Genomic DNA, 19,921 nt, shown 5'->3' with positions numbered 1-19,921 from the left:
GCTCCTGAGCCGGGCAGGGTCCGCTGCCCTGCCCAAAGCACGAGCACAGCGTTGGCGAGAAACGGTTCCCCGAGGGGAGGGGAGGGCAGAACTACCCGGGGTGCTCGGGGGCCCTCCTGCTGGAGAAGCGCAGCTCCAGCAAGGAGCCCTGCCTGCTCGAGCGGGCGGGAGCGCCAGGCACCGGGCCCCGAAGGAGCAGGGGCGGCGCTTCGTGCACCCAAACCAGGCCCCAACGCCGCGGGCTCCGAGCCGGCTCGCGGGGGGAGCCGCCCCGCGCGGGGCCGCGCCAGACACTCACCCTGAGGCGGCCGCGGGGCGGGGAGAGGAGGGGCTTGCCGCGCCGGCCGCTAAAGCGGAAATGGCCGTGCGCTCTTCGCGGTTTGAATTTGGCGCCCTGCTTTGCCATTGGCTCACAGAAGCAGCCAATGAGAGCCCGGCCGGATCTCAACGGTGCCCAATAAGCCAGCGCGCCCATTCTGCGCGGCCAATCGCAGCGCGGGCGGCCGCGTCGGCCAATGGGGCGAGAGCGGCGGCGGAGCGGAGTCTACAAGGGAGCGCGCAGCGCAGCTGGACCCAGTCTGCGCCGGAGCCTGGCTCGGTGACGCCCGCAGGCGCCATGTCCGGCCGCGGCAAGAGCGGCGGCAAGGCCCGCGCCAAAGCCAAGTCGCGCTCGTCGCGCGCGGGGCTGCAATTCCCCGTGGGCCGCGTGCACCGCCTGCTGCGGCGCGGGCACTACGCGGAGCGCGTGGGCGCCGGCGCGCCCGTCTACCTGGCGGCCGTGCTGGAGTACCTGACGGCAGAAATCCTGGAGCTGGCGGGCAACGCGGCGCGCGACAACAAGAAGACGCGCATCATCCCGCGGCACCTGCAGCTGGCCGTGCGCAACGACGAGGAGCTCAACAAGCTGCTGGGCGGCGTCACCATCGCGCAGGGCGGCGTGCTGCCCAACATCCAGGCCGTGCTGCTGCCCAAGAAGGCGGGCGGCGGCCCGGCCAAGGCCGGCAAGAAGAGCGGCGCCCAGCAGTCGCAGGAGTACTAGCGCTCCCGCTCCTCACCCCCCACAACGGCCCTTTTCAGGGCCACCCACCCGGCCGGAGAAAGAGCTGCGGATCCGCGGGGGGACCTGCCCCGTTACGCGCGGTTCGGCGGGGCCGCGACGCGTGGTAACGTCGCCGGAGCTTGGCGCAAAAGCTTTGCTCAAAGCAGGTTTCGGGGCCGCGCTGCAGCCGCTTGCGACCGCCCCAGGCGGCGGGAGGGCGGAAAGGAATCGCTCTGCCCGCGGCCACAGGCCAGCACTGAGCGCCCGGACCACGGGGTGCTGTCGGCTCGGGGTCGGGGCCGCGACTGCCGTGAAAAACGCCCACAACTTGCTTTCCTTTGTCTGTTCATGTTGCCAAGAAGAAAGCTCACACCCCCCAGGAGCCTTTGTCTTGAGTGGCCAGCTGGAAAACATCTCTAAGCCTAGCTCAATTTCTGCAGTGAGCAACATTTGTCCTCTATGACAAAGATGCGGTACCCAGGAGCCTCACTGTTCCCGCGTCCCCCAGCCGGAGCAAATTCTAGGTATGGCTACAGGCTCCATTGGCAGAACAGCCCCCATTAGACTGACTGCAGCCAAACTCCAGGCTTCACCTCTGCACGTGGCAGATGTCAGATATTCTCTTCTCTAACAGCGTACAGTGAAGAAGCAGCCTGCTAAAAAAACAAAGCCACTCATATAGCAGTTTTCAGTGTAATAAGGATCATCTTACAGGATTTCCTGGGCTTATCTGTTTCTATTGATTGGATTTAGGCAAGGAAGTCAAACTTGTTCTGCTCTAAAGAGAATCCAGGATAAGCCTCACATTCAGCTTCTCCCTTAATTTGTATAGCACTTATCACCATTCCAAGCTTCTTCTTATATTCTTCTGTTACCTGAAAACAGTACAGAGTGTGTTCTTTGTATATAGAGGCTTGCCCTACTGGTTGATTAAACTCCCATTTTGTATATGCTTTAGTTGTCCTTGTAGTTTGTTTTCTGATTTGCACATAGCTCAAGCAGTTTCCAGACAGAAAGCATTCATCATGTGAAGGGTTTATTTGGACCTACCACTTGGCTAGAAACAGTGTAAATGTCAACCCTCCTTCTGAGGAAAGGCATCTTAAATGAACATAAATTAGAACTTTTTTAGGCTATTCAGTGGTTGTTACATTCAGTGGATATTGCACAGATGTAAACAATTAACTTTCACTTGCAGAGCAGGATTCCTGTACAATGCAATGTAAATGTTTCTAGAAGGCACTGGTGCGTTCTGGAGCAGATGCAGACTCACCAGTGGAAAGTACAGTCCCATCTGTGGTCTTTATAGAAGGAACTGGCAACTAAATCTGGAAAGATTAGTAAAGTTCAACTTGTGTGTATTCTCAAGTCTAAACTTTCTACTGACTTTTAATTTAGAAGCTAACTTCCTGATGTTGAACTTCAACATAAACGTGCCCCGTTCCTGACTGACTGATTCTATCTGGCAACAGGTTACCAAATGGTTTTCAAATACAATTAAATTGGTGCCTGTTGCAGTTAAGTCAATAATCAAAATCTCTCAAGTTTCACTCATTAAATTCTCTGAGTGAAAGCAACACGAATTCTTCATGTTAAAGGTGAAGACTTCTTTCCCTTTGAGCTTTTTTGCCAATTACTGAACGGCTCCAAGACTGGGCCCAAAGAGAATGCACACAAACTTCAGCTGGTCATGGAGCCTTCCCTAGCTCCTTTCAGCCTTTTAACAGTGCTGTCCTTGACTTAAGATTGTGTTCAGTTATTTATTATTGTATTTTAAAATGACAGTTTTCAAGCTTTTTGGTAAATTTTCTAGGACAAAATTAAGCTGTTGAAATAAGACTTCCCAAAAAAGAGTCTGAGTAGGAGAAACACTAATACAATTAAGTCTTATCAACAGGAATCCGGACCCCTACAGGAACTAGTTTATTATTTGAAGTCTGACCTACGACTTTGCAACTCAATGGGTGATTACTCAGGAGCCACAGAGGCTTAGTCCCTCATTTATCCATCAAACCTCCCAACAAGATTGCAGGAATCATGCCCATGAGCGCTACTAATGGGTGGGCTTAGCGGGCATCATTGAGTTGCCTTGCCACATTGAGGATGTGCTTGGCTCCCTTGCTCAGCAGCAAGCTGGCTAGTTCGGTACCTAGCTTCTCTGCAGCCTCTTGAGCACGATGAGGAATGTTCTTGGCTGTGATACCAACGTGCTGCACATCATCATTGGGTCCATCTTCATTCTAGAAAGGGAAGACAATGAATAGTGAAGAGCAGGGCACAGTGGGAGTGCAGCTTCCATGTTCCAAAAGCTCCACCCCAGTATCCTGAAGGTGAGACTAAAAGACAAACAGGAAAACTACAAAGGGGCTGCTTTTGTTTTATCCTCTGACTTGGTTTGAGCCTTAAAACCAAACAGCATTTATTTACCTGCTGTGGGTAATTAACACTGGTCTGCATAGTTTCTCTCAGGCTATCTGAACCATCCAAGCTGTAGACAGCTCCTGTCAAATACAACTGAGGGAAACATAGGAAGAGGTAATTAGCAACTGTTAACAAACCAAAGTATATCCTTTTTCAAAAACACAGACTCCAGTCTTTGGACATTATGGGAAGAAACTTAGTTCTGAGAAACTGTTTTGTATGAAATCCCTACACGCTTCTGCGCAAATCGTTTCTGCTAGCTTGCATCTCTTACACCAGGGATGCTCAACCCCCGGCCTACGGGACTTCCCACAAGCCTGGAAATTTGAGGCAGGCACCACACCCCTGCTGCCAAAATTCCAGGCCTTGTATGCTGGATCAGGCATTCAGTCCCCATGTGCAGGGCCAGCAGGGCCCTCAGATGCTTCGTTTTTAGCTTGCCATCTCAATAACTTGAAATCTTATATTCCCATCCTCCCAAAGGATAACAGGTCTGTGTTCTGGGACTAGAAATCCTACTATACATATAGCTATAATAGGTAGATATGTTCCTCAGTCGTATACAACGCTGACTAAAACAGATCGGTGTCACTGAAGAAATCTACATACATTAAGTCCTTCTCACCTGGGAGTCTTTCAGTAGGGTGCTGACTGCGACAGGGACGCTACATCCCCCCTCCTTAAAATAAAACGCAACAAACAATCGGTTACACACCAGTAGGAAGTGGCTTGGAGAAGCCCGAGCCAACTGTCACCCTTCCCTCAGAACCTCTATACATGCACATATCCACTGAGAAATATTTGACAATAATCTGTTTGGAGGCTGTGCCAAGGAAATCCAGTAGGCTCCCAATACAGTTATTTCAGTTCAGTTCTAATACAATAGTAGTTACTGCTTTCCAGAGGATGAGAACAGGTATTAAACCTACCAGATGTTTCATAAAGGCTCTCTCAGCAATGCAGCACAGCACTGTCTCCCCATCATGCAGGGCAGATACCATATCCAGTATCTCTTGGTCTTTGGCTCGAACTTCTATTGCTAAGGCACCCTGAAGGAAAAAAACATTGTCCTCTGTCATTGTGCATCTCTCTTCTGCATTACTCATGAAACATTAAATCCAGTGGTTTAGCAACAAGCGTTTTAATAAGGAAATAAAGAGAAACTGAATTCACTGCCAGAGAGAGGATCTGGAGCTGGCCACAAGCACAGATCAGGCCTGATCTTAGCCAACTGGCTGAAAGTAAGTGGCCTGCACAATGACACCATTTTCTCCTACGCCACAATGGTAACCCCAATGCTATATACACAGCTACACACCATTACAGTTATACAAAGGCTGGAGAAGTCACCACATTCCCCAAACATCTGCAGTAAAAATACTGAATTTGAACTATTTTTATAAATGAAGGTGAGGGCATAGTAACAAGTGCCCCCTACTAGGCAAGTGGTTGTAGGATGACCGTTCCAAACCAGGGACAGTGACTATGGGCGCCTATACACATACAGTGCAGCGGAACAGACTCGATTAATAGAGCTTGCTGGAGCACGGTAATTGCTGCGCTCCAGCAGACTCCAGTGTCTCGTGCTATCAGCGTCCCTGTGCTAAAAAACGGCGGCAGGGGCGCTTAAACTAAAGCTCACTGCTCCAACACAATGTAATTACAATTGAATGAGCTTTAGTTAAAATGCCCCCACAGCCATTTTTCAGCATGGGGATGCTGATAACCTGCGACAGCCTGGGTGCTTTAATTACAGCAGCTCTCAGAGCCACTCCAATTAAAGTGCCCCCCCAGCTCCTCCCCATAGTACATGTATAATGCTCTATATTACTAAACCCCTAATGGACCACCTCAAAGGAAGAATGGTTTGGCATGGGGTCAAATTTGTTAGGCTTTAAGTAAGAACCAGAGTACTTCCAAAATGCTACTTGGACATAAACCAGCAGTCTGAGGTGGTAAAAAGTATCATAGTACCTTCTTGCAATCTGAAGACACAATTATAGGTTTCATAGACCTTAGGGGCTGGAAGGGACCTCAGGAGATCACTTAGTCCAGTCCTGCCGCCATAGGCAGGAAGTCAGCTGGGATCAAGTGACCCCAGCAAGAAATACATCCACGTGTTTTTTGAAAGAGTCCAGAGTAGGTGCTTACACTACCACTGCAGGGAGTTTGTTCCAGACCGTAGACATTCGCACCATAAAGAACTTTTTTCTTATGTCTAGTCTAAATCGGCCTTCCTGCAGTTTATGGCCATTAGGCCTTGTTATCCCTTGGGGGGCTCTGGTGAACAGCTGTTCTCCCGGGTTCCGATGTACCCCTCTTATATAATTGTAGAGTGCCACCAAGTCCCTCCTGAGCCTTCTCGTTTCCAGACCGAAGGGTCCCAAGTCCCTCAGCCTCTCCTCGTACGGCCTTCCCTCCAGGCCTTGGATCATACAACTGGCTCTCTTCTAGACTCTCAAGCTTCTTCACATCCCTCCTGAAGTGGGGGGCCCAATACTGGACACAGTACTCCAGCTGCAGTCTCACCAAGGCCAAGTCAAGTGGGAGGATGACTTCCCTGGTTTTGCTCAAGATGCATCGGTGGACGCACGCCAGAGTTTGGTTTGCTTGCCAGCCACAGCATCGCACTGGTGGCTCATATTCATCTTGGGGTCAGTCAAGACTCCAAGCCCCTTCCGGTCATGGTGCCAGCAAGCGTAGCACTGCTGAGCCTGTAAGTATGTTGAAGGTTCTTCCTACCGAGGTGCAGCACCTGACATTTCTCTACATTGAAAGCCATCAGGTTTTGGTCGGCCCACCTTAACAGCATGTCCAAATCAGCCTGTATCCCCAGTCTGTCCTGCAGTGTGACCGCCCTCCCCGATAATTTGGTATCCTCTGCGAACTTGGCCAGTTCGCATCTGACTCCTGAATCTAGATCTTTAAATGAAGATGTTAAAGAGTACCAGCCCAAGTACCAAGCCCTGAGGGACTCCACTGGTCACCCTGCGCCACACTGATTTGCTCCCATCACCTAGTAATCTTTGGGTCCGACCCCATAGTCAGTTACCTAGCCATCAGACCATAAGATGATCCAGGCCACAGTTCCCCAACTCAACCATGAGGACATCATAGGAAACTAGGTCAAAGGCTTTCTTGAAATGACGTCCATGTTAAATTAAAGTGTTTGGTTGTTGTACAATAATCAACTACTCAAATATTGTATCAAATCACTGCTGGTTTTTAATATGCAGCAAGGCTTAGGACAAAGAAATCGCAACCTACCTGGCCAACAGCATACAGACAATCCTCAGGGTTTAGAATCTGGAGGAAATCAACACCAGGACTAATTAACATGGTAACTATAAGATGATGTATTTTTTCAGTTAAAAAAAAAAAAGCTAAAGAGCAGAGTGTAGGATGAGACTGAAATGCTTTTCATAACAAAATGCAAGTGCAGTATGCTGGCTCCCCATTTACACAGTAGGCGTAACAGCATCTAACTCACTGAGATGGGATACTCATCAGTAATTGTTACACACACACACACACACTTCTAAAGGGCTCTGTGAAGCATTCTAAGAATATCTGATAAGCAAGTATGTCTTCATTGCGCTATAAAAAACTAAATGTGGGGTGCATGCTTGGAAGAAGGAAGGAATGGAATTCTCATTTGACTGCAATCCAATCGCACAATCATCTAGCAATGGACCCAGCAGATTCCATGCTCATCCATAATGGGGCAGAGAAGAGGTCCAAAGCACAAAAAGTTACCGGTCCGGAGGCGACTCTACCCCTTGTTGCTCTTCTCCTTACCTGACCAATACGATTCTCCCAGCCCATCCTCCTCAGTCCAGCTGCAGCAAGGATTATAGCACTGAAATCCTCCTTCTCATCCAGCTTTTTTAAGCGGGTGTTTAAATTCCCTCTCTGTAGGAAGGGTTAAGAAAGAACAGAAACAGGCCTGAGCGCTACCTCCAAAGCAGTGCCTTTGCTTGCAGTTCTCCTCTCTGGCCACCAGAGACTGCTACTGGAGTCACTACAAACAGCTGTCTATCCTTCATACTGCTCCCTTGTCCCTGCAGGGAGCAAGCTGCACTCATGTCCCGTCCAGTCCCGTGGCAGCAGGAGCACATCAACCCTCTCCCGCCTCCCCCCATGGCACAGGGCTAAGCAGAGAACCTCATGAAGAGGCAGAAACTCCCACAGAAGTAGCAGCAGGGAAACCCACCAAGATCATCCACACCCAAGACAGCAGCAAGTTTCATAGATGCTAGGGTCAGAAGGGACCTCAATGGATCATTGAGTCCGACCTCCTGCCAGTGGCAGGAAAAAGTGCTGGGGTCATGTGACCAGCCAGGTGCTTGTCCAGTCTCCTCTTGAAGACCCCAAAGGTAGGGCAGAGCAGAACCTCCCTTGGAAGCCCGTTCCAGATTCTGGCAACCCTAACTGTGAAGTTCTTCCTGATGTCCAACCTAAATCTACTCTCTACCAGTTTGTGGCCATTATTTCTGGCGATTCCAAGGGGTGCTCTGGTAAACAGCATCTCTTAGTCCCTGCGTGCCGCCCCTCCCCTGGTAAATTTGTGTCCTGCCACAGGATCCCCCCATAGCCTTCTCTTGCAGAGGCTGAAAAGGTCCAGGTCCCTCAGCCTTTCCTCATAAGGCCTTCCCTGCAGGCCTCTAACCATAAAAGTGGCCCTCCTCTGGACCCTCTCAAGGTTGTTCACATCCTTCTTAAACTGCAGCACCCAGAATTGGATGCAGTACTCTAGCTGTGGCCTGACCAGTTAACAGAAACCTATGGCTAGATGTGGGGAAGAAGACAACGGGCACTCTAAAGGCTCAGAAAGAGCAGCAAGCTGCAGTATGCTTTTCAAGAAACTCTGAAGGTCTGTGAAATGAATACTTCATTCATTTTTTGAAGCCAGCTCCTAATATGATATCTGTCCTCTTAAAAGCTGGATCACCATTGAGCCCCTTCCTTGTAGTCTCAGTAAAAGAGACACTGGTAGAATGAGCCAGGAGAGACCAGACAACTTTCCCCTAATAGCTTACGAGAGCAGTGTGGAATATTGGATTGCACTGGATAGTGGAATCAAAAAGCGCTCCATAAGAAAAGGATACAATATCCCTGAATTCCAGCTGAGGAAAGCTCCTTTTGAGCTGTGCTGCACGCCGAAGTGAACTGGTTCCAATGACACTACAGATAAAACAAGAACCACAGTGAAATGGTATTAGACTCATTCACTCACTTCCAACTAAAAACAATATAAGAGCTTCCAAGGACACAGGTTTTGCAGGTCTTTAAATTCAGGCAGATGGATCTGGGAACCTGCCTATCATTCATATTCCTCGGCAGAAGGAAAAATTACTTGGGAGAGCTTTGACACACGGCCTCACTAATATGAGATGCAATCAAACAACCCAACTTGTGCTAGACGGCCAACCTCTGAACCACTGACCTGTGAATCCTCAGTGAGCTGCTGTCTTAAGAATGCAGATGTTGTCAACTGATCACCTATTATCTGACTACAATCAAAACTTGTCAAATATTCCAGGAAGCAGTCACGAATATCCTTGTATAGGCAGTACCTATCTTGTTAGTGCATCATAGTGTCATCTGTTTGCAAGGGCTCCTTAACCCACAGTGCTGCAGGAGTCAGGATACACACATTCCATTTAGAAGTTGGCACTTCCTGAACTGCTGCTCTCTCCTGAGCTCTTTCAGCCTCCTTTCCCTCCCACACAGCCACGTGAGGCTGTAGAAGTTACTTTGTGCTGAGGAAGTACCCAACCAGCGGCACAGAAAGGCTTCTCCTACTGGCCATCTGCTGTGATTCCAGGCATTTCCAAAAGTAAACAGCAAAATGCATGAAGAGCTGTCCGGCTGCCTACTTAGCATACCTACATTTAAAAAACTAACTTTTGTCTTTTGCATTTGCTGTGTGTGTTTTCTTTCTTTATTTTTATTTATTTTGTAACTGTATATGCTGACCTTGGAATTTTGAGATGAAAACTAAGGAAAAGAACTGTTTGGTCTTAAATATCATTTACATTTACACTTACCTAACACTAATAGTTACAAAAAACATTACACCTTTTTTTTGGTAGTCTTGAAGTGATGTAGCCACAATGGTCCAGGAACTCTCTTAGATCCTTAACTGGACCAACTGCATGGTTGGGATAGAATTACCCAAGGAAGAGTAGCTTGATACCTAAAAGCATTCCTAAATCTATCCCAAACATGCAGCTGGTTCAATAACAGATCTCAACCATAAAAATTCTTGCCTCGTTACAGTTTTTTAGAATTGAATTTCACTGTTTCATGATAGCAGTTACCTAAAATGTCTGAGAGAAAAAATAATCCTGTAATTTCTAAAGAGACGATGCTAAAAAGGAAATATTTTTTTCTGGAACTTGTCCTCAAAACAAATCTTGCTCCCTGCATATTCCCTGGACCACCAGGCCATAACACAACAGCACTAGCTAATCTCAGTGTCAGCCAGGGAGCACAGATTTAAAAAAATCAACTCTTGGTAACTGTTGCTACTATAAGGTTGCAATGGGTGAACCCAAGGGGAGAACCCAAAAGACTAATAGAGAAGTCAGTTGTGGTGTGGGGCTCAAGAACACTGGGCCAACCTGATCCCTGCTGCAAGCCTCTGAACTGCAATGAGCTAGATCAGGGTTGGCCAACTTCTGAATGGCCAGGGGCCACAGGCTTCCTCCAGCCACACTGTGGGCTGCACTCCCCTCCCCCAGCTGCTTGCCATATAGCACACAGCCCCCCCATAACCCTGCGCCAGCATCCATGCATCATACTTAGGTTTGGCAGCACTCAGTTCTTACTGATAAACATGGATGAAAGTTGATTTTACCTGATGCTTTCAAACTGACACAAAAATATTTCCATTTCCGCTGCAGGAGCTGAGGGCCATGCTACTAGGGTTGTGTTGAGAGTGAGGGTTGGAGGGGCAGAGCCCAGGAGCCTAGTGCCAACAGCCACTCATTCTGCCCAGGTCCCAGCAAGGTATCAGGCATCAAACTCGTGACAAAACCATCCTGGCCCTGCATGATAAGTACAGGGGCAAACTCCCAGCAAGCCTGGCCTGGCCCCTGCATGATCAGGTATACTTTACTGATTTATGGATATTCACTTTTTATATTTTACCATGCAGGTAGAAGCAGGCAGCAAAAGCTAGAGAGGAAGCCTGGAGATTCTGGTGGCAGCAGCTGGAGAGCAATTGGGGGGGGGGGGGGGAAGAGACACAACACAACACCCAGACCTGGGCCTGCAGATTAAACCCTCAAGGGCTACATGAGGCCCGCAGACTACCAGCTGGACAACCCTGAGCTAGATCACAGCTGTAGTGGGCCCCTGGGCTGTGCTTTGTGCCTTTCGTCCCAGCCCTCACAGAACTTTGAAAATAGAAAGTGCCAGGAATTCATTTGGAGAACTCATTCATTCCCTCCACTTACCTCTTGTCAGGGAGGGCATTGAGTGTTTTCCCACAGCTCTTAGGATGAAACACAACAGCATCATGTGGGTTTTCCCTTCTGGAAAGAAAAAACAGTATAGACACGACATTATTTAGTAGGAGGCTACAAAACTGAGACAGTTCTACTCTGTGGTGAACTTGTCTCCACCAAGTTTCATTATTTTCAGAAACAACAAGCACTTTTTCCCTTCTCCATTTTAAATCCCTGCAAATGCAGACATGACAAAGATGCTGACTGCAACTCTGCTTCTTCTCCATTCATCCGGTGTGCAGTCTACCAAAAGGCAAATGGCCCCCACTCCGCACCGCCTGCTATGACCCCTTGATTAGACAGCATAACTGGCTCTCAATAGCTCCGAGTCCTGACACACCCTTCTCAATGCACCCATTCCCACGTCAAGAAGAAGGGTGGTGAATTAAACAATAATGGACCTATCCAGTGAGGACTGGAGCAAGATCCAGTACGCTCATTATACAGCATGCCAGAGACATCTTACTAGAATAATTTCAGGGGCTACTGGAATGAACTAGATTCAAACTGGTGATTTAGTGTGAAAGGTTTCCTATCGCACTGCCAACTGCTTGCACCACCCAGTTTCTCAGAGAGGGCTGTTAGCCATAAATGCAGCCACTCTCCTTCCAGAGACTCATGATGGCTGTAATCTGACAATGCCAGGGCATCGAGGAAGGAACAGAAGGAAGCAAACCTGACTGACCCCCTTGACGGTGTTACTGGTAACGGCCAGACCCACTAGGAACAGTTCTTACAGCACCAATGCCTTCTTTGTTGGGAGTTTGCCCCTTTACATTTAAAGGCAGAGAATAAAGAAGTCTACAGGAACTCAGGCATCTCAACCCACACTTACTTGCAGATGGCACCAATAGTAAAGCCAGGGGGAAGCGATGTTGGCAGGTCCTTCAAGGAGTGAACCACCAGGTCAACTCTAAAAATCATCCAAGAAGACAAGTTAAAGCACAGAGGTGGAGAATGAGCCACGGGACACCTGCAAATGCTTGCAGATGACTGACCCATTAAATTCCACATAGGGCTTTGTTTTAGAGGAAAAGTATGATAAAAGGACTCCTGGATACTGTGCCTAGTTCTTCTACTGATTCAGTATTCAGTCTGGGGCAGGTCATCTCTCTCTACCCCAGGTTTCCTGTCTGTAAAATTGGGATATCTTCCCCAGGGAGAGGCTGCATCATAAATATTTGCAATGTGTATTCAGGAGGAGAGCTGGAGAAGCCCAAACACATTACAAAGGCACCTATTCATTTGTTAATGCCTCATCTCAATGGAATTACACACTCTAAAGTTAAAGAACTAACATCTGATAGACAGTTATCCCATGCTAAAATGCCATACCTCCAAAAGAGCAACCAGTGAAAGGGTCAGCTGTAGGCACCTGAATTCTATGGGATGCTTTTCACTAACGTTAATGGGAGTTGGACTGGACCAATGCCAACAACCTAAAAGGGAATCTTGAATTTTAGTCCAATTTCAATTATATTCCTCCAGCTGCATGTACCCCTCTCAGCTTATCTGGAATAAGAGGTAAAAAGCAGAAGTCTCCCTGAGCTACATTCTGCATCTGAACTTCACTTTCCTACAGAAATAGGTCACTGCAGGAAGGGATGCAACCACCTGTTCAGATTCCTTTGCACTGTTGTTAGTGAATAAAATTAGCAAGAAGGGATGTTTTAGGGACTGCTTATTGTTAACAACAAATCACATACTCCTGTAGAAAGTCCTAGATGCAAAGTGTGTGTGGCAACCAGCAATATACACAGGGTACATGATACAGATACTTTAGAAAATAGTGCTGGCTTGGAAAGCATGAACATCACTGTCCCAACAAATCCTCCTACTGCCTGGGAAGGAGATGGGGATTTGTCAGGATGAGTTCCTCCCACAGCTGAGGGTAGCTGAGGCAACAGCACAGAAGGAGACAGGACCTTTCACAGGCCTGTCCCACTTTCCACATGTTCTAAAAATTATTTGAATTATAAAGAGACCACAGGAATACACATGCTTGTCTGGATTTCAGATGCAGAGAGGAAATGCAAAGAAGCCATATGATTTGCCCAGACCTTTTCCAGGCCTGGGGGAAGCAAGAAAAGGGCTGGGCTCTTACTCGTTTCTTTCTAGTGCATTTTCCAGCTCTTTGGTAAAAAGACTCTTCTCCCCGATCTAAATGGAGATGGAAGAACACAAAGCACATTAGGGACCCACCACAGCCTTATCAAATGCAGTCACTCTTGGTACAAAGGAGGAAGAGGCCACTTACCTTGGAAAGAGCCGTGTCCAGAATCTTATCTCCAGTTGTTGACATGGCAACTATTCAAAGAGAGAGGTGCATAATTCTTGTTAAGGGCAGAAGTATGGAAATTCACACAGGCCTGGTCTCTGGGAGTCCCTGCACAACATTCAGCAGAGAGTGCCAAACTCTTCCACTCTAGTGCAGGTATTAAAACAGGATCCAAGTGGGAATGAACAAAGTTAAGTATTGGAAATATTGTGCACTGAGCAGTAGTAAAGATCAGGCCTCCCACTCGTGTGCTTTATACCCAAGGATACAAAAGGAAAATAAACCAGACGTGGTAGATGTTGATAGGTACATCTGAGCAGATGAGGCTGAAGTGAGATAATTCCATTGTTAATGAAGCGCATGGCTTTGTGCCCCTTATCTGGCCTTGCTGCTGATCCCAAGCAGTTGGAAGCTAGCACCTGCTCAACAGTGACGGACTGGCCTCTAGCGCTTCCTGCCCGCTCCTCAGGTTTGAATTTGCAGATGAACAACATTTCGTACCAGTACGAGACAGGACAGTGCCTAGGTGACACATGCCTGAATGCAAGCAGACCCACAGAATTCTCTAAGAGTAACAGCAATGCCGTCTGCAAGGCATGGTCAGCATCAGAGCAGTTCCTAGATTCTAGGCTCCTTCCTCATCACATATGAGCAGCCTCTGCCTAGTTCCATGATCATAACTAGGAACCGACAACGGTTCCTTATCAGATACAGAAACTGTCATTCTGCTTATACCCCATTCGCCCTACCCACTCCCTGTCTCTGAGGAGCACCTGAACACTTACCTATCTCAAAGTGAAGGCCAGGGTATTGCTTGCAGAGCATCTCGACCACACTGTCAGTCTGAATCCGAGCCAGCTGCAGTTAAACAGAAGGCAAAACTCTACGTACAATGCTAAGTGAGGCAGAGACAGAGACAAATACTTACCTACAACTGGGCAAGCTGTAAGGATGAATCTACCCAGGGCCATGCTTGGGTGAATGGCATTAGGGAAGCACAGAGATTTTCTTGCTTACACTGAAAGTCGAGTCAGACTATTTTGGACAGTGCTAGGGAACAAAGCCTGCAGGCTGGGCACCCCTGGTCTCAAGGCTATACAAAGGCACACAAAATAGCTTGTTGACTCCCAGTTCACTGACAACCTAAGTCCTCCTGTGCTTTGCCTAGTGCAGAACGTTAGTGCTGCTATGGAACTGAGAAGGGGCCAGAATTTCCCACTTCTTGTAGAAATAATCTAATGAAACAAAGAAGCTGTTTCCAAACATGGGAGCTGCTTGGGCTTGACACGAGCCAAGCTCACTCTTGCACATGGGGAAAAACAACAGCTGAGTGCAACAGACAGAGCAGGCCAGAGGTTAGAAGCAGTAAAAAAAATGCAAAGACCAGATCAGATGAGGTGACCTTCACCTTGCATTCTGACAGAAGGGTCAAGTTAAACCAGAGGTGTCGAACTCCCCCAGCCCCAGTGTCTGCAAGCACACACACAGCACAGGTCCCAGGCTGGTTAGAGAGACTGTCACGTGTAGTGTGCAGCCCCATGCAGCGCAGTCCAGCATGCAGTGCAGGTAGTGCTCCAGCCAGACCATGCCACACGCAATGCCTATTCCGGCCACTCCAACATCCGAGCCACACGCAGCGATCTTGTGCCATGGAACAGCCACGGGACCAGACATGCTTGGCAGGGGAAGGGGAGAGGGTCTGTGGGCCCAGTCTATCCAGCAGATAAGCTCTGTGCCATGTGTGTGTAATGTGCCTTGCATGGGTCTGATCAGACATGGAGGCAGCATTATGAACTACGCAGGGTTCCATGGGCTAGATCCAGCCTGTGTTTGATACTCCCACGTTAAACAGTCCACAGCAACTATGCTACCCAAGCAAAACCTAAAGAAACCTTCCACCAAACCTCAGCTGGAAGGAGGCAGCGTATTCTAGAGGTCACAGCTACAGAGAAGAGCCAGACCTCCTGCATGCTAATCTCTCTGCTACCAATTCACAGTTTGGCTGTGGGCAAGTTACTTTGCTTTCTGCACCTTAGTTTTCCCACATGTGAAATAAGCCTGACCACCTTTCCCCTCTTGTAAAATGCTGCCAGATTCCCAAGTGAGTCACAGAGATGTGCAAAGTCTCATCACTGGCAATTCTTAATAATCTGGGACACAGGGATCTGCGACTCATTGCCATCAGAGAAAGCAATGTTTCTTTCACCAAAACTAATGTGCCTCATCCTCTAGCTTCCCTCAAAGTAAAGAGATGTTCCTACTGCTAACTGCCAGGGTGAGCAACGTTATCTCAGAACAAAAACGCAAAGGAAATTTATCTCTCTTTGCAAACCTGCTCCTACCAGCTGCAGTTAAGATAGCAAGACACACTCACTGTATCTCACTATACCCGCCACCACCAGGCCCTTGTGAGGGTCCAAGCAGCATAAAGTTTGCCTCCATATCAAAGATACCTGATCCTCACTTGCAGCAAAATACAGACAGAAAGAATTTTTGTTTCAGCTAAACCAGAAAGGTAGTCAGATGCCCATTACTTAAATTTCTCCCCTAATCTGACACTCAAACATGCCACTTGACAGCCAAGGGACTAAGGTTCCATTTATTCAAATAGCTGATCCAGGCCAGGCAACCATGGGACAAGCTTCTCATCCTCAGCCTCAACCATGTGCGACAACTCGGACATAAGGGGATCTCCCCCTACCTCTCCTCTCGAGGGGACCGCAAGCACTAACTGCTGACAGAATGCAGTCCTAACCCCAGGAGCTCATCCTTCAGCAAACTCGTAATTACTGAATTCTAGGGCTGCTTTCAGGAGGGAACTTGGGTGCTTTGGGTTACACTACAGGGGAAAAAAATTAATCTGCATAAACACAAACAACTACATTTATTTCCGAATAACAGCTTTGCATTTAATTCAAGAACCCAAAGATGCTTTACTAATGCTTGGGGTGTGGGGTTTCACAAATTACTGATTTACATTACTGTCCAAATTGACAAAGAAGAAAACAGAGGCTCAAATAAATCAAGAACAACATGTAAGACTGCACGTTATTTTAGGGTTCCTAAGCACAGACCTAGAACTTCACTAGCTGCATTTATGTGTCAGAAGGGCTCAGCATCTCTGAAAAATAATTTGCTAAGGCACAGACAGAGGTAATGACCGTATCACTATCAAAGGATACCAACGTAAGCTGCTAGGGTATCCCAGTTACATCCGCATGACTCTGTAGTGCTAAGAGCACAGCAAAGCCACTACAACTGTAACCCTGAGTTGTTCAGCGTCATGGTAAAGCGCTTGTGGTGATCTGCATCACTACAAGATCATGCAGGTAAGAGTCTGAACCTCCCAGCTGAGGCACACCCACACCCTCCTTTTAACGCTTCTGATGAGTATGTCCATCCAGCCCCTTAGTTGCATGAAGTTTGTACTTAAACTGAGACACCACCTTAGAAGTGACAGATCTCTCTGAATAGCCCCCATCAAACACTACTGGAGGGACCCCAAGTCCTGCACTGTGCCTTGTATGCAGCATGCTTGAAACGCACTGTTTCCTGGATATACACCTACGTAAGTACTGCACAAAGGCTTTTTAAAACTGAAATGTGCCACCGACGTTTTCTACTTTAAGGAATACAGCAGCAAGGTTTTAAGTAGCACAATATTTCCTGTTGAAAAGAGACTCAACAGTACCGTCATGCCAGGACAGAAGTTAGAACAACAGAAACTTACCTGGCTCTTCCTGGTGCCCACTCGGATAATTCTGTCTTTCAGGCCATTTCCGTCCTGCAAAATGCATTACATTTATTTGTAAAATTAAAATGGGTCCCTGAATTCATAGGTCCCCAGGTTTTTCTTTACAAATGTTTGTGGCACCTCACAGCTCATTCTGCCTACCAGAGCAATTAAGTTTGCCCTCAGGCTGGCAGCCACCTCTTCCTAAGCCGAACAAAATATCTAACATGTAAATCTATTAAAGAATAAGCTTCCAAAAAGCATCATCTCCAGCTAGAGCTGAAAAGTGTCCAGCATTTCACAGAAGGCAGTCAGTCATTCAGCAGACTCAGGACAAGAGTATAAGTCAGCAAACACTGTCAACTTTAGTGTAAACTGGCAGTCCCATTTTGGTTCATATACTGACTTCCACAGTGAGTCCAGTTTGCAGGACTGGGCATCATAAACTTTACATTCAGTTCCTCTTAAATAGATATCCCATAATTAAGGCTCATTCATTAAGAAAACACATTTCATCCTTATACAAAAAGGTTTGTCTTCAAAATGTACAAAGATTAATTTTTCTCTGCATACTCGCTGACATCTTAGCTATCAGACCTTTAAGTTACAGTGAATTAACAGCTAAAACCAATACATTCCGCGCCTGGCATAAATAGAAAATTATAGCCCCCGTTTAGCTTCTCACCTGTCCTGCTTGACATGTTTTCAACACTATCTTTTAATTAAGACAAACACTGCAGACTCCCAAACTTCTGACAACTTAATTGGGACTTTTTTCTAGTGGGAAGTGCTAGTCCCCTTGTTCAAGACCCCATCCTGCACAAACTCAGGAAAGAAAAGATGGTTAAATTTTTAAGCTTGGATTGTGAAATGACCCCCCCCCCAAAAAAAATTCAGAGTAGACACACTGACTATAATTATCATGAACAACACGAGTCTGGAATGCAATATCCACTTCTTTACCTGGCTGTTCCTTGATGTACAATTTTCCATGCCTAAGGAATTCACTCCAAAGTCTGTTTAGTTATATAAGAAGCAGATGCTACTTAAATCAGAAGAAAAGGGAAGCTGTTGCTCCTGCTGCTTAGCACAACGTGTGCCAGAACATGCACTAAAGGAAGGGGACATTCTGTTTGTGACTCAGACCCTCCTAATCTAACCTGGGCACAGAGATAAGAAATGGGAGGCAGCTATAGTATGTGTTGCATTAGGAGATTGGGAGGGAATGGCCATCACAGCAAGAAAGGGGGTGGGATCAGTGGAGGTTGCCAGCTCTTCGGGGAAGGGAATTAAGCCAGAGCAGCTACCGTCACAGCATTCTCTGAGGAAAAAGTACTGCACTAAATCAATTGGAAAAACTCTGTAGTTGTATCGACCCACCTGAAAATTGTTAGCATTGCCCAATAGCAATATCATAGTCATTATTAATAAAATAACTAATGTTCTCAAAAATGAATCTTAAAAGCTTTAATGTCATTCCAATGTCTAGCATTTATGAACTCCTTTGACTACTACCGTAACCTAGGATTCTGAATTGGGCTTTATGTTAACAGATTACCAAATGCACAAAAGTTTTCCTTTTTATAGCTGGCTCAGTAAAGTCCAAGGCAACGTTAACTGCGTGTGATGCTGATTTGAGTAAGGACACAACTGCACGTTATCTTCCAGGCTAGTAACACCATGAGAAGCGAAGTCAAATACGAGCATCACATCCAGAAACGTAGCATGTAGTTGATCAAATCTATGAAGGAAAGTTCACGTGCATCCTTACGCACCCCAACTCCTTTCTCTCTTACGATTTGGGGCGCTTCACTCATACGAAAGGAACACGTCTGCCTCCACGGCACGTGGTATTCCACAACATTTATAAATTAACTTTACTGACACACTTTGCTGTCAGCGAATGCATCGATCCTGCTCTGCGCAGACTGACTCCTCAGCACCGCTGTACGTAAATACTTCGGTACCCTGATCCCCTCCTGTGCACTCCTTGCCGGGACACCTATGGTTGTTAGGACGGCAAGCTCCACCCTCACTGGCGCCGCCTCCCCAAAACCAACATCCTTCCTGTTCGACTGTGAAGCAGAAACTTCTTCCCAAGAACGCCACGAACTGCCAGGTGGGAAAGGCAAAGGTGAACTTCATCTCTGCAGAGAAACCACCTTCTGGTTTCAAAGGACTAGGCAGGCACCGCGAATACCTCAGAAATGGCAAGCGCCCCGGGATTCCTAATGAAGTGGAATCCGTCTGAACCCAGCTTTAAAGCTGTTGAACTTTAAGACACAAAACAATTGATCCGGCAGTTGCGAGCGTGCGAGAGCTGCAGCCCGGCGCCCAGAGCCGCGATGGCGCCGCCACCAGTAAAGCAAGCGCCCGGTCCGTCCGGCTGCCGGGAGGCGCCGCGGGCCGCACCAAGCCCCGGCGGGGCCACCCCGCGTACACCGGGGCGGGACTGCGGCCCCCGGGTCTCCCGGGGGGTCTCGGCGGCTCGGTCCGGCGCAGGCGCGCGCGGCGTGACGTCACAGGACCGCGACGCGCAGGGCACTCGGGGGAAGAGGGCGCGGGCGGCGCTGCCCCGGGCGGAGCTCGGGGACCCGGGAGCTGGCGCGGCGGCCCTGGCGAGACTCACCGTGGCGGACATGGCGGCTCCCGCGCGCCCCGCGGACCGGAGCCGAAGCCAGTGCCGTCCACCATCCCACCCGGCCGCCTCAGCACCCGCTTCCGGTACGTCACTTCCAGGTCGTGACGCCGACACAGCGCTGGGGGGCTGGGCCCAGATTGCGACCTCCGCGCAGGCACACAGGGCCCCCCCCCCGCCCCCGCGCTTCCCCTGGCGCGGCGGCGCCGGGCACGGCCCAGGCAAACAGGCCGCGCGGGAACGGGCCGGGCTCCCATGGGGACAAGAGGGGGACAAAGCCGCTGCAACCTAAGCGCCA

The 19,921-nt window shown here is 48.3% G+C and overlaps 2 protein-coding genes across 3 annotated transcripts; one reads left to right on the top strand and one right to left on the bottom strand.

The window, feature by feature from the left end:
• The first annotated feature begins 557 nt into the window (after nucleotides 1-557).
• LOC102565600 (histone H2A) lies at nucleotides 558-1,992 on the top strand. The gene has a single exon (XM_006266833.4). The coding sequence runs from the start codon at nucleotides 617-619 to the stop codon at nucleotides 1,037-1,039; it is 423 nt and encodes a 140-aa protein (XP_006266895.3). The 5' UTR covers nucleotides 558-616; the 3' UTR covers nucleotides 1,040-1,992.
• Nucleotides 1,993-2,058: 66 nt separating this feature from the next.
• Nucleotides 2,059-19,723, bottom strand: HMBS (hydroxymethylbilane synthase). Of its 2 annotated transcripts, none has more exons than XM_006266835.4 (14): nucleotides 19,615-19,723; nucleotides 16,983-17,036; nucleotides 14,038-14,110; nucleotides 13,232-13,281; nucleotides 13,079-13,134; nucleotides 11,810-11,887; nucleotides 10,924-11,001; nucleotides 8,569-8,644; nucleotides 7,259-7,372; nucleotides 6,728-6,766; nucleotides 4,390-4,509; nucleotides 4,086-4,139; nucleotides 3,467-3,553; nucleotides 2,059-3,279 (listed from the first exon to the last, which is right to left on the bottom strand). In XM_006266835.4, the coding sequence occupies exons 1-14, from the start codon at nucleotides 19,624-19,626 to the stop codon at nucleotides 3,106-3,108; spliced, it is 1,065 nt and encodes a 354-aa protein (XP_006266897.1). In that variant the 5' UTR covers nucleotides 19,627-19,723; the 3' UTR covers nucleotides 2,059-3,105. The 2 variants fall into 2 exon arrangements, with proteins under 2 accessions (XP_006266897.1, XP_006266896.1); XM_006266834.4 differs by lacking the exon at nucleotides 19,615-19,723 and adding an exon at nucleotides 17,949-19,167.
• Between the last annotated feature and the right edge of the window lie 198 nt (nucleotides 19,724-19,921).

This window comes from Alligator mississippiensis, chromosome 16, assembly GCF_030867095.1.
Source record: "Alligator mississippiensis isolate rAllMis1 chromosome 16, rAllMis1, whole genome shotgun sequence".
NCBI lineage: Eukaryota > Metazoa > Chordata > Crocodylia > Alligatoridae > Alligator > Alligator mississippiensis.
This window is presented reverse-complemented; position numbering and strand designations above follow the sequence as displayed.